Genomic DNA, 19,902 nt, shown 5'->3' with positions numbered 1-19,902 from the left:
TGAAACGTGGCTGGGTCTTTCAGCATGACAATGATTCCAAACACACCGCCCGGGCAACGAAGGAGTGGCTTCGTAAAAAGCATTTCATGGTGCTGGAGTGGCCTAGTCAGTCTCCAGATCTCAACCTCATAGAAAATCTTTGGAGGGAGTTGAAAGTCCGTGTTGCCCAGCAACAGCCCCAAAACGTCACTGCTCTAGAGAAGATCTGCATGGAGGAATGGGCCAAAATACCAGCAACAGTGTGTGGAAACCTTGTGAAGACCTACAGAAAACGTTTGACCTCTGTCATTGCCAACAAAGGGTATATAAAAGTATTGAGATAAACTTGTTATTGACCAAATACTTATTTCCCACCATAATTTGCAAATAAATTCATTTTAAAAAATCCTACAATGTGATTTTCTGGAAAATAATTCTCATTTTGTCTGTCATAGTTGAAGTGTACCTATGATGAAAATTACAGGCCTCTCATCTTTTTAAGTGGGAGAATTTGCACAATTATTGGCTGACAATACTTTTTTGCCCCACTGTATAGTCTAACATAGGATGTTGTTCATATACTATTATGTGAATATAAAGTGCTAATTAAGTACATACAGTATAATGTCCATATAAAGAACTCTGATATGGTTCAGGCAGTAGAGGTCTATGGATGACAGGAAGGTGATGCTGGCAGTACATAGAAACAAGAAGTAGCCTACTGTAAGTGTGAATTCTGTGGTAGACACATTTTAATAGTAGCCCAGTCAAGGCGTTAAGACATTAACATGCATAAACAACATGTCAGAAAATAGTTGCCTTTGAGAAGTGGGCCATACATTTTTAGAGGCAAAATGTTACTAAATCCCATCACTCCTCATCAGCTGCTAATGAAGGTTCCAGTGTTGTTGCAGGTGCCATGCTCTACCAACTAAGTTAGAGGACCATACTCTGCATAGTCTAATGTTTCACAATGTGTCTCATGTTAATACTACTCCTAACCACAACCCACCATCACTGTGTCTCATGTTAATACTACTCCTAAACACAACCCACCATCACTGTGTCTCATGTTAATACTACTCCTAAACACAACCCACCATCACTGTGTCTCATGTTAATACTACTCCTAAACACAACCCACCATCACTGTGTCTCATGTTAATACTACTCCTAAACACAACCCACCATCACTGTGTCTCATGTTAATACTACTCCTAAACACAACCCACCATCACTGTGTCTCATGTTAATACTACTCCTCAACACAACCCACCATCACTGTGTCTCATGTTAATACTACTCCTAAACACAACCCACCATCACTGTGTCTCATGTTAATACTACTCCTATACACAACCCACCATCACTGTGTCTCGTGTTAATACTACCCCTAAAGCTCTTATGAAGCATCCACCCAATCACTGCTACTCCTACTTTAGGCCATTTAAAAAATGCCTCATAACAATCTATTACTCTCAGAGACCTTAAAATAGCATGCTAAAGTATTGTATGTGAAACAACATGTACAATACTGTATCAGATTAATATGCAAAAATACATATACAAAATGTACTGTACATAACAGAAAAACAAAACAACATACATTACAATAGCATCACCATGCACATAACAGGATTTAGGTGTTCATGGTTACAAACAAATGGTAAAATATAAATATTGTAAGATATCGTCAAGCATACTTACAGAGTGAAGGGGATATGTTTTGTAAGTTAACTTACTATCAGTCTATATAAATAGACACTGAGTGTGAGGTTGGAGGTTTGAGGTCTGTGGTTGGCCAACTTTGAACTAGTCAGGGACAATAGAGTTGAATAGTTGGCACAATTGCTTCAACGCCAATGAATACACCATTTCAGCTTATTTACCGACTGTCATTTAACTTGTGGAAGTTGAAGAAGACATTAACTACTTTAAAACGGAGATAGCCCTCAATGATGCTGCTCATTCTGTCACAGAAGCCATCATGACAAAGGTGCAAAAATGTACCCTCTACCCAACTCTATGTCAGGGACCAAGAAGCTTATGCAGAGGGCTTCCTTCCGCAGTCACACAGACATTGTTTGAGAGCATCAAAACTGTGATGTATCATGGGTAAATTGTGACTTACTGAGTGATCTATAAATAATATTGAGTAGTTATTCATCAAGCAAGGTGATTTGTAGATCTCGACTCGCCTATGAAGTCAGCTACAATGTCGAACACTCCTACATTTGCATAACATTATAGCCTTTGTAGCAAAAATCCCATTCAAGTCATGGGACCGATATTAGTATTTCACATATTAACAATAGCACATCATGTTCAAATCCTCTATAAGTGACTTTGTTGAGCTTCAAAGATACGCGAAAATGCTAATATTGGTCGCATGGCTTGAATGGGGATTTGTGCAACAAATGCTAAAACATTAGCAAGTGGAAACAGTGCCAATGGAAACTAAACCAAAGCATGGATTGCTGTCATACCATGTCCATTGGTTTCCTTACCCTGTAAGCAGTCTGTGCCATTTTGTAATTTGGGTGAGCTATCCCTCTAAAGCTAATTTTCAGGAAAACATTCCCTGTAAGCAGTCTGTGCCATTTTGTAATTTGGGTGAGCTATCCCTCTAAAGCTAATTTTCAGGAAAACATTCCCTGTAAGCAGTCTGTGCCATTTTGTAATTTGGGTGAGCTATCCCTCTAAAGCTCATTTTCAGGAAAACATTCCCTGTAAGCAGTCTGTGCCATTTTGTAATTTGGGTGAGCTATCCCTCTAAAGCTAATTTTCAGGAAAACATTCCCTGTAAGCAGTCTGTGCCATTTTGTAATTTGGGTGAGCTATCCCTCTAAAGCTAATTTTCAGGAAAACATTCCCTGTAAGCAGTCTGTGCCATTTTGTAATTTGGGTGAGCTATCCCTCTAAAGCTAATTTTCAGGAAAACATTCCCTGTAAGCAGTCTGTGCCATTTTGTAATTTGGGTGAGCTATCCCTCTAAAGCTAATTTTCAGGAAAACATTCCCTGTAAGCAGTCTGTGCCATTTTGTAATTTGGGTGAGCTATCCCTCTAAAGCTAATTTTCAGGAAAACATTCCCTGTAAGCAGTCTGTGCCATTTTGTAATTTGGGTGAGCTATCCCTCTAAAGCTAATTTTCAGGAAAACATTCCCTGTAAGCAGTCTGTGCCATTTTGTAATTTGGGTGAGCTATCCCTCTAAAGCTAATTTTCAGGAAAACATTCCCTGTAAGCAGTCTGTGCCATTTTGTAATTTGGGTGAGCTATCCCTCTAAAGCTAATTTTCAGGAAAACATTCCCTGTAAGCAGTCTGTGCCATTTTGTAATTTGGGTGAGCTATCCCTCTAAAGCTAATTTTCAGGAAAACATTCCCTGTAAGCAGTCTGTGCCATTTTGTAATTTGGGTGAGCTATCCCTCTAAAGCTAATTTTCAGGAAAACATTCCCTGTAAGCAGTCTGTGCCATTTTGTAATTTGGGTGAGCTATCCCGCTAAAGTTCTATTTTTTTTTCATCAGACTAGAGGACATTTCTCCAAAAAGTATGATCTTTGTCCCCATGTGCAGTTGCAAACCATAGTCTGGCTTTTTGTGGAGCAGTGGTTTCTTCCTTGCTGAGCGGCCTTTCAGGTTGTTTATATAGGACCTGTTTTACTGTGGATATAGATACCTTTGTACGTGTTTCCTCCAGCATCTTCACAAGGTCCTTTGCTGTTGTTCTGGGATTGATTTGCACTTTTCGCACCAAAGTACGTTCATCTCTAGGAGACTGAACACGTCTCCTTCCTGAGCGGTATGACAGCTGCGTGGTCCCATGGTGTTTATACTTGCATTCTATTGTTTGTACAGATGAACGTGGCATCTTCTGGCGTTTGCAAATTGCTCCCAAGTAGTTCTACATTTTTTTTCTGAGGTCTTGGCTGATTTATTTTGATTTTCCAATGATGTCAAGCAAAGAGGCACCAATTGACTCAAATTATGTCAATTAGCCTATTTGAATCTTCTAAAGCCATGCCATCATTTTCTGGAATTTTCCAAGCTGTTTGAAGACACAGTCAACTTAGTGTATGTAAACTTCTGACCCACTGGAATTGTGATACAGTGAATTATAAGTGAAATTATCTGTTTGTAAACAATTGTTTGAAAAATTACCTGTGTCATGCACAAGTAGATGTCCGAAACCGACTTGCCAAAACTATAGTTTTTAACAAGAAATTTGTGGAGTGGTTGAAAAACGAGTTTTAATGACTCCAACTTAAGTGTATGCAAACTTTCGACTTCAACTGTACATAATAGAGCTCAACAGTCTTTAGTCCTAAAAACTAGAATTTAGTTACCTCTGGTTTTTTCTGCCTGTAGGGAAAATTAATGGGGAGGGAATTGGGTTTTGAGATACATGCCGGAAGTAAGGTATGACAGGTTTAGGTGATCTTATACGTTTTGTTCTATGAAATACTATCCGTCAGTTAATATCAGTCAGTTAATATCAGTCAGTTAATATCCGACAGTTAATATCCGTCAGTTAATATCAGTCAGTTAATATCAGTCAGTTAATATCAATCATTTAATATCAGTCAAATCAGTCAGTTAATATCAGTCAAATAATATCAGTCAGTTAATATCAGTCAGTTAATATCAGTCAGTTAATATCAGTCAGTTAATATCAGTAAAATCAGTCAGTTAATATCAGTCAAATAATATCAGTCAGATAATATCAGTCAGTTAATATCAGTCAGTTAATATCAGTCAGTAAATATCAGTCAGTTAATATAAGTCAGTTAATATCAGTCAGTTGATATCAGTCAGTTAATATCAGTCAGTTAATATCAGTCAGTTAATATCAGTCAGTTAATATAAGTCAGTTAATATCAGTCAGTTAATATCAGTCAGTTAATATCAGTAAAATCAGTCAGTTAATATCAGTCAAATAATATCAGTCAGTTAATATCAGTCAGTTAATATCAGTCAGTTAATATCAGTCAGTTAATATCAGTCAAATAATATCAGTCAGTTAATATCAGTCAGTTAATATCAGTCAGTTAATATAAGTCAGTTAATATCAGTCAGTTAATATCAGTCAGTTAATACAAGTCAGTTAATATCAGTCAGTTAATATCAGTCAGTTAATATCAGTCAGTTAATATAGCTTAGACCGTAGCTTAGGCCCATTATTTGATGTATTGTATGGTGAGGTCGCTTGTCATTGAGCAGTTCAATGTATTTATATATATACATGACAAATAAACCAAACTTTGAACCTAAAAACACAGGCCCTGAAATAACAGCTCAAACACAGGCCATGATTTAACAGCTAAAATCACATTCAAAGTGCTTATACAGAAACCCAGCCTAAATCCACAAACAGCAAGCAATGCAGATGTAGAAGCACGGTGGCTAGGAAAAACTCCATAGAAAGTCAGGAAACCTAGGATGAAACCTAGAGACGAACTAGCCTCTGAGGGGTGGCCAGTCCTCTTCTGGCTGTGATGGGTGGAGATTATAAAAGTACATTGCCATTAAAGCCAGATCGTCATTTGTATTTATTTTTTTAACCTTTATTTAACTAGGCAAGTACATTTAGAAAAAAATCCTATTTTACAATGACGGTCTACCTTGGCAAAACCCTACCTTAACCCGGACGACGCTGGGCCAATTGTGCACCGCCCTATTGGACTCCCGATTACGGCCGGTAGTGATACAGCCCGGGATCAAACCAGGGTCTGTAGTGATGCCTCTAGCACTGAGATGCAGTGCCTTAGACTGCTGCACCACTCAGTAGCCAAAGATGTTCAAAGGTTCATAGATGACCAGCAGGGTCAAATAATAATCACAGTGATTATAGAGGGTGGAACAGATCAGCACCTCAGGAGTACATTTCAGTTGGCTTTTCAAAACCGAACATTCAGAGGTCGAGAGAGAGAGAGGGAGAGAGGTCGAGAGAGAGACAGAGGTCGAGAGAGAGAGAGAGAGAGGTCGAGAGAGAGAGAGAGGTCAAGAGAGAGGTCGAGAGAGAGAGAGAGAGAGAGAGAGAGAGAGAGAGAGAGAGAGAGAGAGAGAGAGAGAGAGAGAGAGAGAGAGAGAGAGAGAGAGAGAGAGGTCGAGAGAGAGAGAGAGAGGTAGAGAGGGGTAGAGAGCGGTCGAGAGAGAGAGAGAGAGAGAGAGAGAGAGAGAGAGGTAGAGAGAGAGAACCTTGAATGTGAAAGTCCTCAATGGTGCTGCCCATGCTAGAACTAGCTTTTGGGCACTAGAGTCCTCTATCCATCTATCCATCTCTATGGAGGACATGTGAAAACAACTGCGTACTCATGCCTGTGCTCCTGTCTGCACAATCCGGCATTTGTCTGTTATTTATTTTTTTATCAAAAGTTATGAGTTGATTCGTAAAACTTGCTTATATATGTTTATTAATGATAGTTGATGTTTTGACAAAGACAGGTGTCTTTACCCCTGTGGAGACTTATTGGGGGACTGGGGAGGGGGGTTCAGAGGTAGGGGTTCTCTGCATCGAGCTGTCTGGGTGCTCTCCAGCACCAACCCCTGAACAGTAATACGATCAACAGGCACAGTCCAAATACATACAATTAAATCAATAGCAGTGTCCCAAAAGTACAATGGAACCAATAGCAAAGTCCCAAAAGTACAATGGAACCAATAGCAAAGTCCCAAAAGTACAATGGAACCAATAGCAAAGTCCCAAAAGTACAATGGAACCAATAGCATTGTCCAAAAAGGTAGTACATTCTGTCAATACTAGGATCCCTGTGATGGGTTCTGGTAGTGCAGTCTATATATACTATGCCCCTGTGATGGGGTCTGGTAGTGCAGTCTGCATATACTATGCCCCCTGTGATGGGGTCTGGTAGTGCAGTCTATATATACTATGCTCCTGTGATGGGGTCTGGTAGTGCAGTCTGCATATACTATGCCCGCTGTGATGGGGTCTGGTAGTGCAGTCTATATATACTATGCCCCTGTGATGGGGTCTGGTAGTGCAGTCTGCATATACTATGCCCCTGTGGTGGGGTCTGGTAGTGCAGCTTGTCTTTACTATGCCCCCTGTGGTGGGGTCTGGTAGTGCAGTCTATATATACTATGCCCCTGTGGTGGGGTCTGGTAGTGCAGTCTGCATATACTATGCCCGTGTGGTGGGGTCTGGTAGTGCAGCATGTCTATACTATGCCCCTGTGATGGGGTCTGGTAGTGCAGCCTGTCTATACTATGCCCCTGTGATGGGGTCTGGTAGTGCAGTCTGTCAATACTAGGATCCCTGTGATGGGGTCTGGTAGTGCAGTCTGTCTATTCTATGCCCCTGTGATGGGGTCTGGTAGTGCAGTCTATATATACTATGCCCCTGTGATGGGGTCTGGTAGTGCAGTCTATATATACTATGCCCCTGTGATGGGGTCTGGTAGTGCAGTCTGCATATACTATACCCCCTGTGATGGGGTCTGGTAGTGCAGTCTATGTATACTATGCCCCTGTGATGGGGTCTGGTAGTGCAGTCTGCATATACTATGCCCGTGTGGTGGGGTCTGGTAGTGCAGCTTGTCTTTACTATGCCCCCTGTGGTGGGGTCTGGTAGTGCAGTCTATATATACTATGCCCCTGTGGTGGGGTCTGGTAGTGCAGTCTGCATATACTATGCCCGTGTGGTGGGGTCTGGTAGTGCAGCTTGTCTTTACTATGCCCCCTGTGGTGGGGTCTGGTAGTGCAGTCTATATATACTATGCCCCTGTGGTGGGGTCTGGTAGTGCAGTCTGCATATACTATGCCCGTGTGGTGGGGTCTGGTAGTGCAGCATGTCTATACTATGCCCCTGTGATGGGGTCTGGTAGTGCAGCCTGTCTATACTATGCCCCTGTGATGGGGTCTGGTAGTGCAGTCTGTCAATACTAGGATCCCTGTGATGGGGTCTGGTAGTGCAGTCTGTCTATACTATGCCCCTGTGATGGGGTCTGGTAGTGCAGTCTATATATACTATGCCCCTGTGATGGGGTCTGGTAGTGCAGTCTATATATACTATGCCCCTGTGATGGGGTCTGGTAGTGCAGTCTGCATATACTATGCCCCCTGTGATGGGGTCTGGTAGTGCAGTCTATATATACTATGCCCCTGTGATGGGGTCTGGTAGTGCAGTCTGCATATACTATGCCCGTGTGGTGGGGTCTGGTAGTGCAGCTTGTCTTTACTATGCCCCCTGTGGTGGGGTCTGGTAGTGCAGTCTATATATACTATGCCCCTGTGGTGGGGTCTGGTAGTGCAGTCTGCATATACTATGCCCGTGTGGTGGGGTCTGGTAGTGCAGCATGTCTATACTATGCCCCTGTGATGGGGTCTGGTAGTGCAGCCTGTCTATACTATGCCCCTGTGATGTAGTCTGGTAGTGCAGTCTGTCAATACTAGGATCCCTGTGATGGGGTCTGGTAGTGCAGTCTGTCTATACTATGCCCCTGTGATGGGGTCTGGTAGTGCAGTCTATATATACTATGCCCCTGTGATGGGGTCTGGTAGTGCAGTCTGCATATACTTTGCCCCTGTGATGGGGTCTGGTAGTGCAGTCTGTCTATACTATGCCCCTGTGATGGGGTCTGGTAGTGCAGTCTGTCAATACTAGGATCCCTGTGATGGGGTCTGGTAGTGCAGTCTGTCTATACTATGCCCCTGTGATGGGGTCTGGTAGTGCAGTCTGTCTATACTATGCCCCCTGTGGTGGGGTCTGGTAGTGCAGCCTGTCTATACTATGCCCCTGTGATGGGGTCTGGTAGTGCAGTCTATATATACTATGCCCCTGTGATGGGGTCTGGTAGTGCAGTCTATATATACTATGCCCCTGTGATGGGGTCTGGTAGTACATTCTGTCAATACTAGGATCCCTGTGATGGGGTCTGGTAGTGCAGTCTGTCTATACTATGCCCCTGTGGTGGGGTCTGGTAGTGCAGTCTGTCAATACTATGCACCTGTGGTGGGGTCTGGTAGTGCAGCCTGTCTATACTATGCCCCTGTGGTGGGGTCTGGTAGTGCAACCTGTATATACGACGCCCCTGTGGTGGGGTCTGGTAGTGCAGCCTGTCTATACTATGCCCCTGTGGTGGGGTCTGGTAGTGCAGTCTGTATATACGACGCCCCCTGTGGTGGGGTCTGGTAGTGCAGTCTGTCTATACTATGCCCCTGTGGTGGGGTCTGGTAGTGCAGCTTGTCTTTACTATGCCCCTGTGATGGGGTCTGGTAGTGCAGTCTATATATACTATGCCCCTGTGGTGGGGTCTGGTAGTACAGTCTGTCTATACTATGTTGTCACAGCTCTCTTTTTCCTTACAACTGGTCAAACTGATGTCATTTGGACATTTTTCACAGAATATCTTTCCTGTTTTTTGCGTTATTGTAGTTTCTCCCCAGTCCCTAAACTTTAGATGTCACCTAGATTGAAGCGTTCCTTCTATTGATCAATTACATTATTCTGTTTAGGCTTTAGTCTTCTAGGGCAACATGACAAAAGAGAAACTACGTATATCTAGAAATTATAGACAAGTTGACTAACAAATAGCCTACCAAAACGTCAGAAATTAAAGGCAGAAACATAATTAAATCAGGCAAAAAAATATCAGCCACTCCGTCAAAAAAAATACAAATAAATGTATTCTGCCATCTTTGACTGTAGCCTAGAGTGCATTTTCTATATTTTAGAGTTAGGTTTGGGTGCAGGCCTCAGAGTTTCACTTTATCACAGTCGGGCGGTTGCAGATGGGTTATTAGTTGTGGACGGTTGCGGGTTAACAAACAGCTGACCCGCGCACCACTAGCGTGCGTAAGCGAATGTAACTGGTGAGGATCAGTGCTGGGTGTTGATCTGTTCAATGGTGACATGTGTCTAATAGGCAGAAATACAAGAAACAACAGCAGAGTGGAAATAGTTATGAATCAATGTATTATTAGTTAATGAACTAATGACTGTATTTATTGTCTTGAACGTTGAGTTTATTTACAACATTGCACCTATACTGTATTGACACCAAACCAAATTGTAAAACCTGCAAAGGTAAACGTATTTAATGTATCTATAATAATGATTATAAAATGTGCAATAATGTCTGACAGGAATACAAAGTAAATAATTAGGAGAAACCTGGTCCAAGAGCTAGAAGTAATAAAAAGCTGTTATCAATATTAGTCACTGAGAAATGTCGGCCTATTTTTGGTATAAAAATCTGGAAAAGGCAAATCCCATAGAAAAAGAGCAGAAGTATAATATTAATCTACAGAGAGTAAACAGAAAAGCTTTATGTGTTACAGAGAATCTACAAATGGTCAAATCCCATAGAAAAAGAGCAGAAGTATAATATTAATCTACAGAGAGTAAACAGAAAAGCTTTATGTGTTACAGAAAATCTACAAATGGTCAAATCTCACTGAAAAAGAGCAGAAGTATAATATTAATCTACAGAGAGTAAACAGAAAAGCTTTATGTGTTACAGAAAATCTACAAATGGTCAAATCTCACTGAAAAAGAGCAGAAGTATAATATTAATCTACAGAGAGTAAACAGAAAAGCTTTATGTGTTACAGAAAATCTACAAATGGTCAAATCTCACTGAAAAAGAGCAGAAGTATAATATTAATCTACAGAGAGTAAACAGAAAAGCTTTATGTGTTACAGAAAATCTACAAATGGTCAAATCTCACTGAAAAAGAGCAGAAGTATAATATTAATCTACAGAGAGTAAACAGAAAAGCTTTATGTGTTACAGAAAATCTACAAATGGTCAAATCTCACTGAAAAAGAGCAGAAGTATAATATTAATCTACAGAGAGTAAACAGAAAAGCTTTATGTGTTACAGAAAATCTACAAATGGTCAAATCTCACTGAAAAAGAGCAGAAGTATAATATTAATCTACAGAGAGTAAACAGAAAAGCTTTATGTGTTACAGAGAATCTACAAATGGTCAAATCCCATAGAAAAAGAGCAGAAGTATAATATTAATCTACAGAGAGTAAACAGAAAAGCTTTATGTGTTACAGAGAATCTACAAATGGTCAAATCCCATAGAAAAAGAGCAGAAGTATAATATTAATCTACAGAGAGTAAACAGAAAAGCTTTATGTGTTACAGAAAATCTACAAATGGTCAAATCTCACTGAAAAAGAGCAGAAGTATAATATTAATCTACAGAGAGTAAACAGAAAAGCTTTATGTGTTACAGAGAATCTACAAATGGTCAAATCTCACTGAAAAAGAGCAGAAGTATAATATTAATCTACAGAGAGTAAACAGAAAAGCTTTATGTGTTACAGAAAATCTACAAATGGTCAAATCTCACTGAAAAAGAGCAGAAGTATAATATTAATCTACAGAGAGTAAACAGAAAAGCTTTATGTGTTACAGAGAATCTACAAATGGTCAAATCCCATAGAAAAAGAGCAGAAGTATAATATTAATCTACAGAGAGTAAACAGAAAAGCTTTATGTGTTACAGAAAATCTACAAATGGTCAAATCTCACTGAAAAAGAGCAGAAGTATAATATTAATCTACAGAGAGTAAACAGAAAAGCTTTATGTGTTACAGAAAATCTACAAATGGTCAAATCTCACTGAAAAAGAGCAGAAGTATAATATTAATCTACAGAGAGTAAACAGAAAAGCTTTATGTGTTACAGAGAATCTACAAATGGTCAAATCCCATAGAAAAAGAGCAGAAGTATAATATTAATCTACAGAGAGTAAACAGAAAAGCTTTATGTGTTACAGAAAATCTACAAATGGTCAAATCTCACTGAAAAAGAGCAGAAGTATAATATTAATCTACAGAGAGTAAACAGAAAAGCTTTATGTGTTACAGAAAATCTACAAATGGTCAAATCTCACTGAAAAAGAGCAGAAGTATAATATTAATCTACAGAGAGTAAACAGAAAAGCTTTATGTGTTACAGAAAATCTACAAATGGTCAAATCCCATAGAAAAAGAGCAGAAGTATAATATTAATCTACAGAGAGTAAACAGAAAAGCTTTATGTGTTACAGAAAATCTACAAATGGTCAAATACCATAGAAAAAGAGCAGAAGTATAATATTAATCTACAGAGAGTAAACAGAAAAGCTTTATGTGTTACAGAAAATCTACAAATGGTCAAATCTCACTGAAAAAGAGCAGAAGTATAATATTAATCTACAGAGAGTAAACAGAAAAGCTTTATGTGTTACAGAGAATCTACAAATGGTCAAATCTCACTGAAAAAGAGCAGAAGTATAATATTAATCTACAGAGAGTAAACAGAAAAGCTTTATGTGTTACAGAGAATCTACAAATGGTCAAATCCCATAGAAAAAGAGCAGAAGTATAATATTAATCTACAGAGAGTAAACAGAAAAGCTTTATGTGTTACAGAGAATCTACAAATGGTCAAATCTCACTGAAAAAGAGCAGAAGTATAATATTAATCTACAGAGAGTAAACAGAAAAGCTTTATGTGTTACAGAGAATCTACAAATGGTCAAATCCCATAGAAAAAGAGCAGAAGTATAATATTAATCTACAGAGAGTAAACAGAAAAGCTTTATGTGTTACAGAAAATCTACAAATGGTCAAATCTCACTGAAAAAGAGCAGAAGTATAATATTAATCTACAGAGAGTAAACAGAAAAGCTTTATGTGTTACAGAGAATCTACAAATGGTCAAATCCCATAGAAAAAGAGCAGAAGTATAATATTAATCTACAGAGAGTAAACAGAAAAGCTTTATGTGTTACAGAAAATCTACAAATGGTCAAATCTCACTGAAAAAGAGCAGAAGTATAATATTAATCTACAGAGAGTAAACAGAAAAGCTTTATGTGTTACAGAAAATCTACAAATGGTCAAATCTCACTGAAAAAGAGCAGAAGTATAATATTAATCTACAGAGAGTAAACAGAAAAGCTTTATGTGTTACAGAAAATCTACAAATGGTCAAATCTCACTGAAAAAGAGCAGAAGTATAATATTAATCTACAGAGAGTAAACAGAAAAGCTTTATGTGTTACAGAAAATCTACAAATGGTCAAATCTCACTGAAAAAGAGCAGAAGTATAATATTAATCTACAGAGAGTAAACAGAAAAGCTTTATGTGTTACAGAAAATCTACAAATGGTCAAATCTCACTGAAAAAGAGCAGAAGTATAATATTAATCTACAGAGAGTAAACAGAAAAGCTTTATGTGTTACAGAAAATCTACAAATGGTCAAATCCCATAGAAAAAGAGCAGAAGTATAATATTAATCTACAGAGAGTAAACAGAAAAGCTTTATGTGTTACAGAAAATCTACAAATGGTCAAATCCCATAGAAAAAGAGCAGAAGTATAATATTAATCTACAGAGAGTAAACAGAAAAGCTTTATGTGTTACAGAAAATCTACAAATGGTCAAATCTCACTGAAAAAGAGCAGAAGTATAATATTAATCTACAGAGAGTAAACAGAAAAGCTTTATGTGTTACAGAGAATCTACAAATGGTCAAATCTCACTGAAAAAGAGCAGAAGTATAATATTAATCTACAGAGAGTAAACAGAAAAGCTTTATGTGTTACAGAGAATCTACAAATGGTCAAATCCCATAGAAAAAGAGCAGAAGTATAATATTAATCTACAGAGAGTAAACAGAAAAGCTTTATGTGTTACAGAGAATCTACAAATGGTCAAATCTCACTGAAAAAGAGCAGAAGTATAATATTAATCTACAGAGAGTAAACAGAAAAGCTTTATGTGTTACAGAGAATCTACAAATGGTCAAATCCCATAGAAAAAGAGCAGAAGTATAATATTAATCTACAGAGAGTAAACAGAAAAGCTTTATGTGTTACAGAAAATCTACAAATGGTCAAATCTCACTGAAAAAGAGCAGAAGTATAATATTAATCTACAGAGAGTAAACAGAAAAGCTTTATGTGTTACAGAGAATCTACAAATGGTCAAATCCCATAGAAAAAGAGCAGAAGTATAATATTAATCTACAGAGAGTAAACAGAAAAGCTTTATGTGTTACAGAGAATCTACAAATGGTCAAATCTCACTGAAAAAGAGCAGAAGTATAATATTAATCTACAGAGAGTAAACAGAAAAGCTTTATGTGTTACAGAGAATCTACAAATGGTCAAATCCCATAGAAAAAGAGCAGAAGTATAATATTAATCTACAGAGAGTAAACAGAAAAGCTTTATGTGTTACAGAAAATCTACAAATGGTCAAATCTCACTGAAAAAGAGCAGAAGTATAATATTAATCTACAGAGAGTAAACAGAAAAGCTTTATGTGTTACAGAGAATCTACAAATGGTCAAATCTCACTGAAAAAGAGCAGAAGTATAATATTAATCTACAGAGAGTAAACAGAAAAGCTTTATGTGTTACAGAGAATCTACAAATGGTCAAATCCCATAGAAAAAGAGCAGAAGTATAATATTAATCTACAGAGAGTAAACAGAAAAGCTTTATGTGTTACAGAGAATCTACAAATGGTCAAATCTCACTGAAAAAGAGCAGAAGTATAATATTAATCTACAGAGAGTAAACAGAAAAGCTTTATGTGTTACAGAGAATCTACAAATGGTCAAATCCCATAGAAAAAGAGCAGAAGTATAATATTAATCTACAGAGAGTAAACAGAAAAGCTTTATGTGTTACAGAAAATCTACAAATGGTCAAATCTCACTGAAAAAGAGCAGAAGTATAATATTAATCTACAGAGAGTAAACAGAAAAGCTTTATGTGTTACAGAGAATCTACAAATGGTCAAATCCCATAGAAAAAGAGCAGAAGTATAATATTAATCTACAGAGAGTAAACAGAAAAGCTTTATGTGTTACAGAGAATCTACAAATGGTCAAATCTCACTGAAAAAGAGCAGAAGTATAATATTAATCTACAGAGAGTAAACAGAAAAGCTTTATGTGTTACAGAGAATCTACAAATGGTCAAATCCCATAGAAAAAGAGCAGAAGTATAATATTAATCTACAGAGAGTAAACAGAAAAGCTTTATGTGTTACAGAGAATCTACAAATGGTCAAATCCCATAGAAAAAGAGCAGAAGTATAATCGATCTTATTTCTCTTCAATATACACAATTATCATTACAATGAAAGATAATTCAACTCCAGCATTTACTCAGAAGTTAAAGCTTAGGAGAAACTTCTTGACATGTCACCAATAAGCATAACTACAAAAATATGTCGTTCTGCCCCTGAGCAAGGCGGTTAACCCATTGTTCACCGGGCACCGGAGATGAGGATGTCGATTATGGCAGCCCCCCGCATCGCTCTGATTCAGAGGGGTTGGGTTAAATGCGGAAGACACATTTCAGTTGAATGCATTCAGTTGTACAATTGACTAGGAATGGAGTGATAAGACAAGGTTGAGAGGAGAGTTTCCCTTTGGAGTGATAAGACAAGGTTGAGAGGAGAGTTTCCCATTCCTTAACTTTGCAAGAAAATAAAAAAGAATGACATGATTTTCTAAAATGTTAAAGCTCATTATCTGGAAAGCCTTCTACATATGATAGCAGTATGATAGCAGGAGAATATAGGTGTAAATCCTAGCTTTGGTTTGGTGCTGAAGCTCTTCATCCAGGTTCTGTGGTGAGTCTCTTCAGTCCAGGTTCTGTGGTGGTTCTAATTCAGTCCAGGTTCTGTGGTGGTTCTCTTCAGTCCAGGTTATGTGGTGGTTCTCTTCAGTCCAGGTTCTGTGGTGGATCTCTTCAGTCCAGGTTATGTGGTCGTTCTCTTCAGTTCTCATAATCTGAGGGCTCAGCATCTATCTGAGGGACTTTGTCCCTCAAGGACGAGTCCCTCAAATTCTGAAAGAAAACACAATGAACACATTACATGTAACAGTATAACTTTAGACCGTCCCCTCGCCCACATCAACAACAGTCATCCTCGAAGCATCGTTACCCATCGCTCCACAAAAGCCGCGGCCCTTGCAGAGCAAGGGGAACCACTACTTCAAGGTCTCAGAGCAGGTGACGTCACCGATTGAAACGCTATTTAGCACGCACCTCTAACTAAGCTAGCCGTTTCACATCCGTTACATACACACCACTCTATAACATTTGTATGGATACAAACACACACACAAACACAAACACACACACTTACTGCCAGGGTGTCATACTCTGGTGACCTGGTCTTCATGTTCAGTGCTGTGTACGTGTCACTGTTAGGGTCAGAATGGACACTCTGTGCAGAGAGAAAGAGAGAGAGAGAGAGAGACAGAGCGTTGTCATGGTAACAGTGAAAATAGTATGAGAGAGACTGTCGTGACATAGTAAATTCATGTCACCAGGTGTGGAGGTGGAGGCATAGCTGATATCATCACCTGTGTGTCTGCTGTGACATCACTTCCTCCTATGGATCTCCTGTAATGAGGGACAGAGTGAGTTCTGCTCTCTACTGACCTCTAATGGAAGTTGACATGTTACAAATAAAGTTTTGCACATTTAATGAATGAATGACTGAATATATTAATGCATTCATAACAAATCAGGGTGCTAATGTAAAACAAAATGTATGTCACCTGAACCACATGAAGCAAGGGAGAAAGAGGATGAGAACCAGAATAAACACTGATTCCTACAGCTGCAGTCAGAACTGAGGTTTGTTTCCCTATAATAAAATATGGATGATATGAGTACATGGCATGATATAATGAACTAAAAACAAATATAATTTGGTAAAACCTGTCTCCTCCCCTTCATCCACACTGATTGAAGAGGATTTAACAAGTGACATCAATATGGGATCAAAGATTCACCTGGATTCAACCTGGTCAGCCTGTCTATGTCATGGAAAGAGCAGGTGTTCTTAATATTTTGTACACTCAATATTTAATTATAAAAAGCCAAATTCAAAGTATTAACATTAGATTGAAACATGTAGTTCTGTATTGAAGTATTGAAGATGTAACTTTACCTGCTACAATGATCATCAGAGCTGTAGAGATCTTAGATCCTATTGTATTCTGGGCCTCACAGTAATATTCTCCTCTGTCCTCAGAGATGATGTTAGTGATGCTGTAACTCTGTCCTGATGCTTTTGGTGAGGTTACGTTCTTCTTGTACCAGGTGTATTTGTCCACAGGAGGGTTGGCATCACTGCTGCAGGTCAGAGTCACTGAACTGCCCTCCACTATTTCACCAGAGGGACTGACTGACACTGAGGTGTTCTTTGGGCCGTCTGGTTGACAATATGTAACACATTGTTCATACATAGAGCTTTACATGAGGAGCATCATGGAACTTGGACTTATGATTAAAATAAATGAAATATTAATATACATATGTATAACTTAGACAATAATGTAACAATACAGTGTTTGTGAAGTACGTGTAGTTAGTGCAGTAATGAGATGAGTACAATCATGGAACTTGTTCTGTTCCACTGCAACACTAACTAATGATTGGATGATTTTGGCAGACTTCAAAAGTGTATCAGTCACACTCACACACTGCAGGAGAATTGATGCCTTTTACAGCACAGTAGAAGCTGTCTTCAGTTTTAAAGTACAATGAGTATGAGGGGGAGGAGGCCCCTTGTACAATCGTACTGTTCCTGTACCAGATGTAGGTGGGGTTACCAGTCAGAGTACAGGTGGTGCTACAGGTCAGTGTCATTAACCACCATGTAGTGGCCACCTTAACCTGCAGGTCTGGAGTAGATAACAACATTAAAACCATCAATGACCTGTTGTCTAGTTCAAATGAGGCAGGAGTGGACGTTCTCAAATCATCAATTCAGACATTCCTATTATACCATACATTCATATTAATTTTATTTAAATACAAATCAAGACAATTTTCCCTAACCAATTAAACAGATCCACACCATATATAATATCACTGTACCTGTAACATACATAGTGATTAAACAGATCAACACTATATACAGTGCCTTGCGAAAGTATTCGGCCCCCTTGAACTTTGCGACCTTTTGCCACATTTCAGGCTTCAAACATAAAGATATAAAACTGTATTTTTTTGTGAAGAATCAACAACAAGTGGGACACAATCATGAAGTGGAACGACATTTATTGGATATTTCAAACTTTTTTAACAAATCAAAGACTGAAAAATTGTGCGTGCAAAATTATTCAGCCCCTTTACTTTCAGTGCAGCAAACTCTCTCCAGAAGTTCAGTGAGGATCTCTGAATGATCCAATGTTGACCTAAATGACTAATGATGATAAATACAATCCACCTGTGTGTAATCAAGTCTCTGTATAAATGCACCTGCACTGTGATAGTCTCAGAGGTCCGTTAAAAGCGCAGAGAGCATCATGAAGAACAAGGAACACACCAGGCAGGTCCGAGATACTGTTGTGAAGAAGTTTAAAGCCGGATTTGGATACAAAAAGATTTCCCAAGCTTTAAACATCCCAAGGAGCACTGTGCAAGCGATAATATTGAAATGGAAGGAGTAGCAGACCACTGCAAATCTACCAAGACCAAAAATACAGTTTTATATCTTTATGTTTGAAGCCTGAAATGTGGCAAAAGGTCGCAAAGTTCAAGGGGGCCGAATACTTTCGCAAGGCACTGTATAATATCACTGTATAATATCACTGTACCTGTAACAGACAGAGTGACTCCAGGATCACCAGTATATTTCCCTCCAGTCTGATCTGTTATAAATTTGAACTTGTACTCAGCTGAGTCCCTCTCCCTCAGGTCTGTGATTTTCAGGATGTGGACATTCATCCTATCACTACGGTACATCACACGACCTTTGTAGTCTGGGTCATCACTCAGATTTACAATTTTAGTGAACCAGAAGGTTGTTGTGATTGTATAACCACTGGGATATGTGTAAGAGCAGGTCAGCTCCACTGTTGACCCCTTCAAGGCACAGATACTCTGAGTGGTGTAACTCACACTCCAGCCATCCTGACCCAGTACCACTGAAACACAGTCCCACAACACAATGGTATCAGAATTAGGACACTATCTATTGGTTCACACTGACTGTAGGGTTTGTCTCCACTATGTTGCTATAGTTGCTGAGTTGAGTGTGAATGGAAACCACAGAAAACTATTTAAGTGAAGTGGAGATGCCTAACAGAACACACCAGAATAACATCATGATTCTTAACCTTTTTAGAAATGTCTGTTAATTAACCAGAGCAACTAAAAGATAAGTGTGAGACCATACCTGCTACAGACCAGAGAAAGACCACCAACACACTTCCTGCTGTTCTCAAGGACATTGTTCCATCTCCCACCCTGCAGTCTTAGAAACATAAACAACAACTCACTCTATAGCTGGTGAATAACTCCACCTGATACAATGAAGTATAAGCTGTAAATGGGGTACAGGGCCTCATCACTGAAAATGAACCAAGCTCATATTGTGTACTGTATTTTGCTACAGACTTTGATCACACTTTTGTTGTAGAGAATTTTCCTGCTTCCTGGAAATGCAAACTTGTAGTGGATTCAAGGTTTATAAAGGCTTCTAACTGTCAGGGATCCCTCCAGTACTGCTGCTCATTCTGTGCACCAGTTCTGGAAGTCTACGTCACTGGCTTTCTAGGCATCGCTGAACTGTCTAATTACCCACACCTGGTTCCCATTTCCCCTGATTAGCAATTGTATAAATGTGCCCTCTGTTCACCATTGTCTTGGTCAGTTATTGTTTCCATGTCTGTTGGTCTTGTGAGTACCTGTGCTTTGTTGCGTTGGCTTTTGTGCTACGTGTACTTATTATTACGTGTCTCGCCCTGTGTATTTATTAGAGGTTTAACATGGCTGTTTTGTTTGGTTTTGGGCTTTGTCCCCATGACTTTTTATGGTTGGTTGTATTGTTTGATGGACTATTAAAACCTATTACGTATTCCTGCGCCTGTCTCTGTCATTTATACAACGTGACACTAACGTTTGTAATTTAAAAT

The 19,902-nt window shown here is 38.8% G+C and overlaps 1 protein-coding gene across 1 annotated transcript in view; it reads right to left on the bottom strand.

The window, feature by feature from the left end:
* LOC139424237 (uncharacterized) overlaps nt 1-19,218 on the bottom strand; it is a 511,968-nt gene extending 492,750 nt beyond the window's left edge. Inside the window, 4 exon segments of the mRNA XM_071175916.1 lie at nt 1,371-1,380; nt 17,465-17,664; nt 18,583-18,912; nt 19,164-19,218. Coding sequence (XP_071032017.1) covers nt 1,371-1,380; nt 17,465-17,664; nt 18,583-18,912; nt 19,164-19,218 — 595 coding nt within the window.
* Between the last annotated feature and the right edge of the window lie 684 nt (nt 19,219-19,902).

This window comes from Oncorhynchus clarkii, chromosome 13 (genome assembly GCF_045791955.1).
Source record: "Oncorhynchus clarkii lewisi isolate Uvic-CL-2024 chromosome 13, UVic_Ocla_1.0, whole genome shotgun sequence".
NCBI classification, from domain to species: domain Eukaryota; kingdom Metazoa; phylum Chordata; class Actinopteri; order Salmoniformes; family Salmonidae; genus Oncorhynchus; species Oncorhynchus clarkii.
Note: the sequence above shows the minus strand (reverse complement) of the source record. Positions and strands in the feature narration are given on the sequence as shown.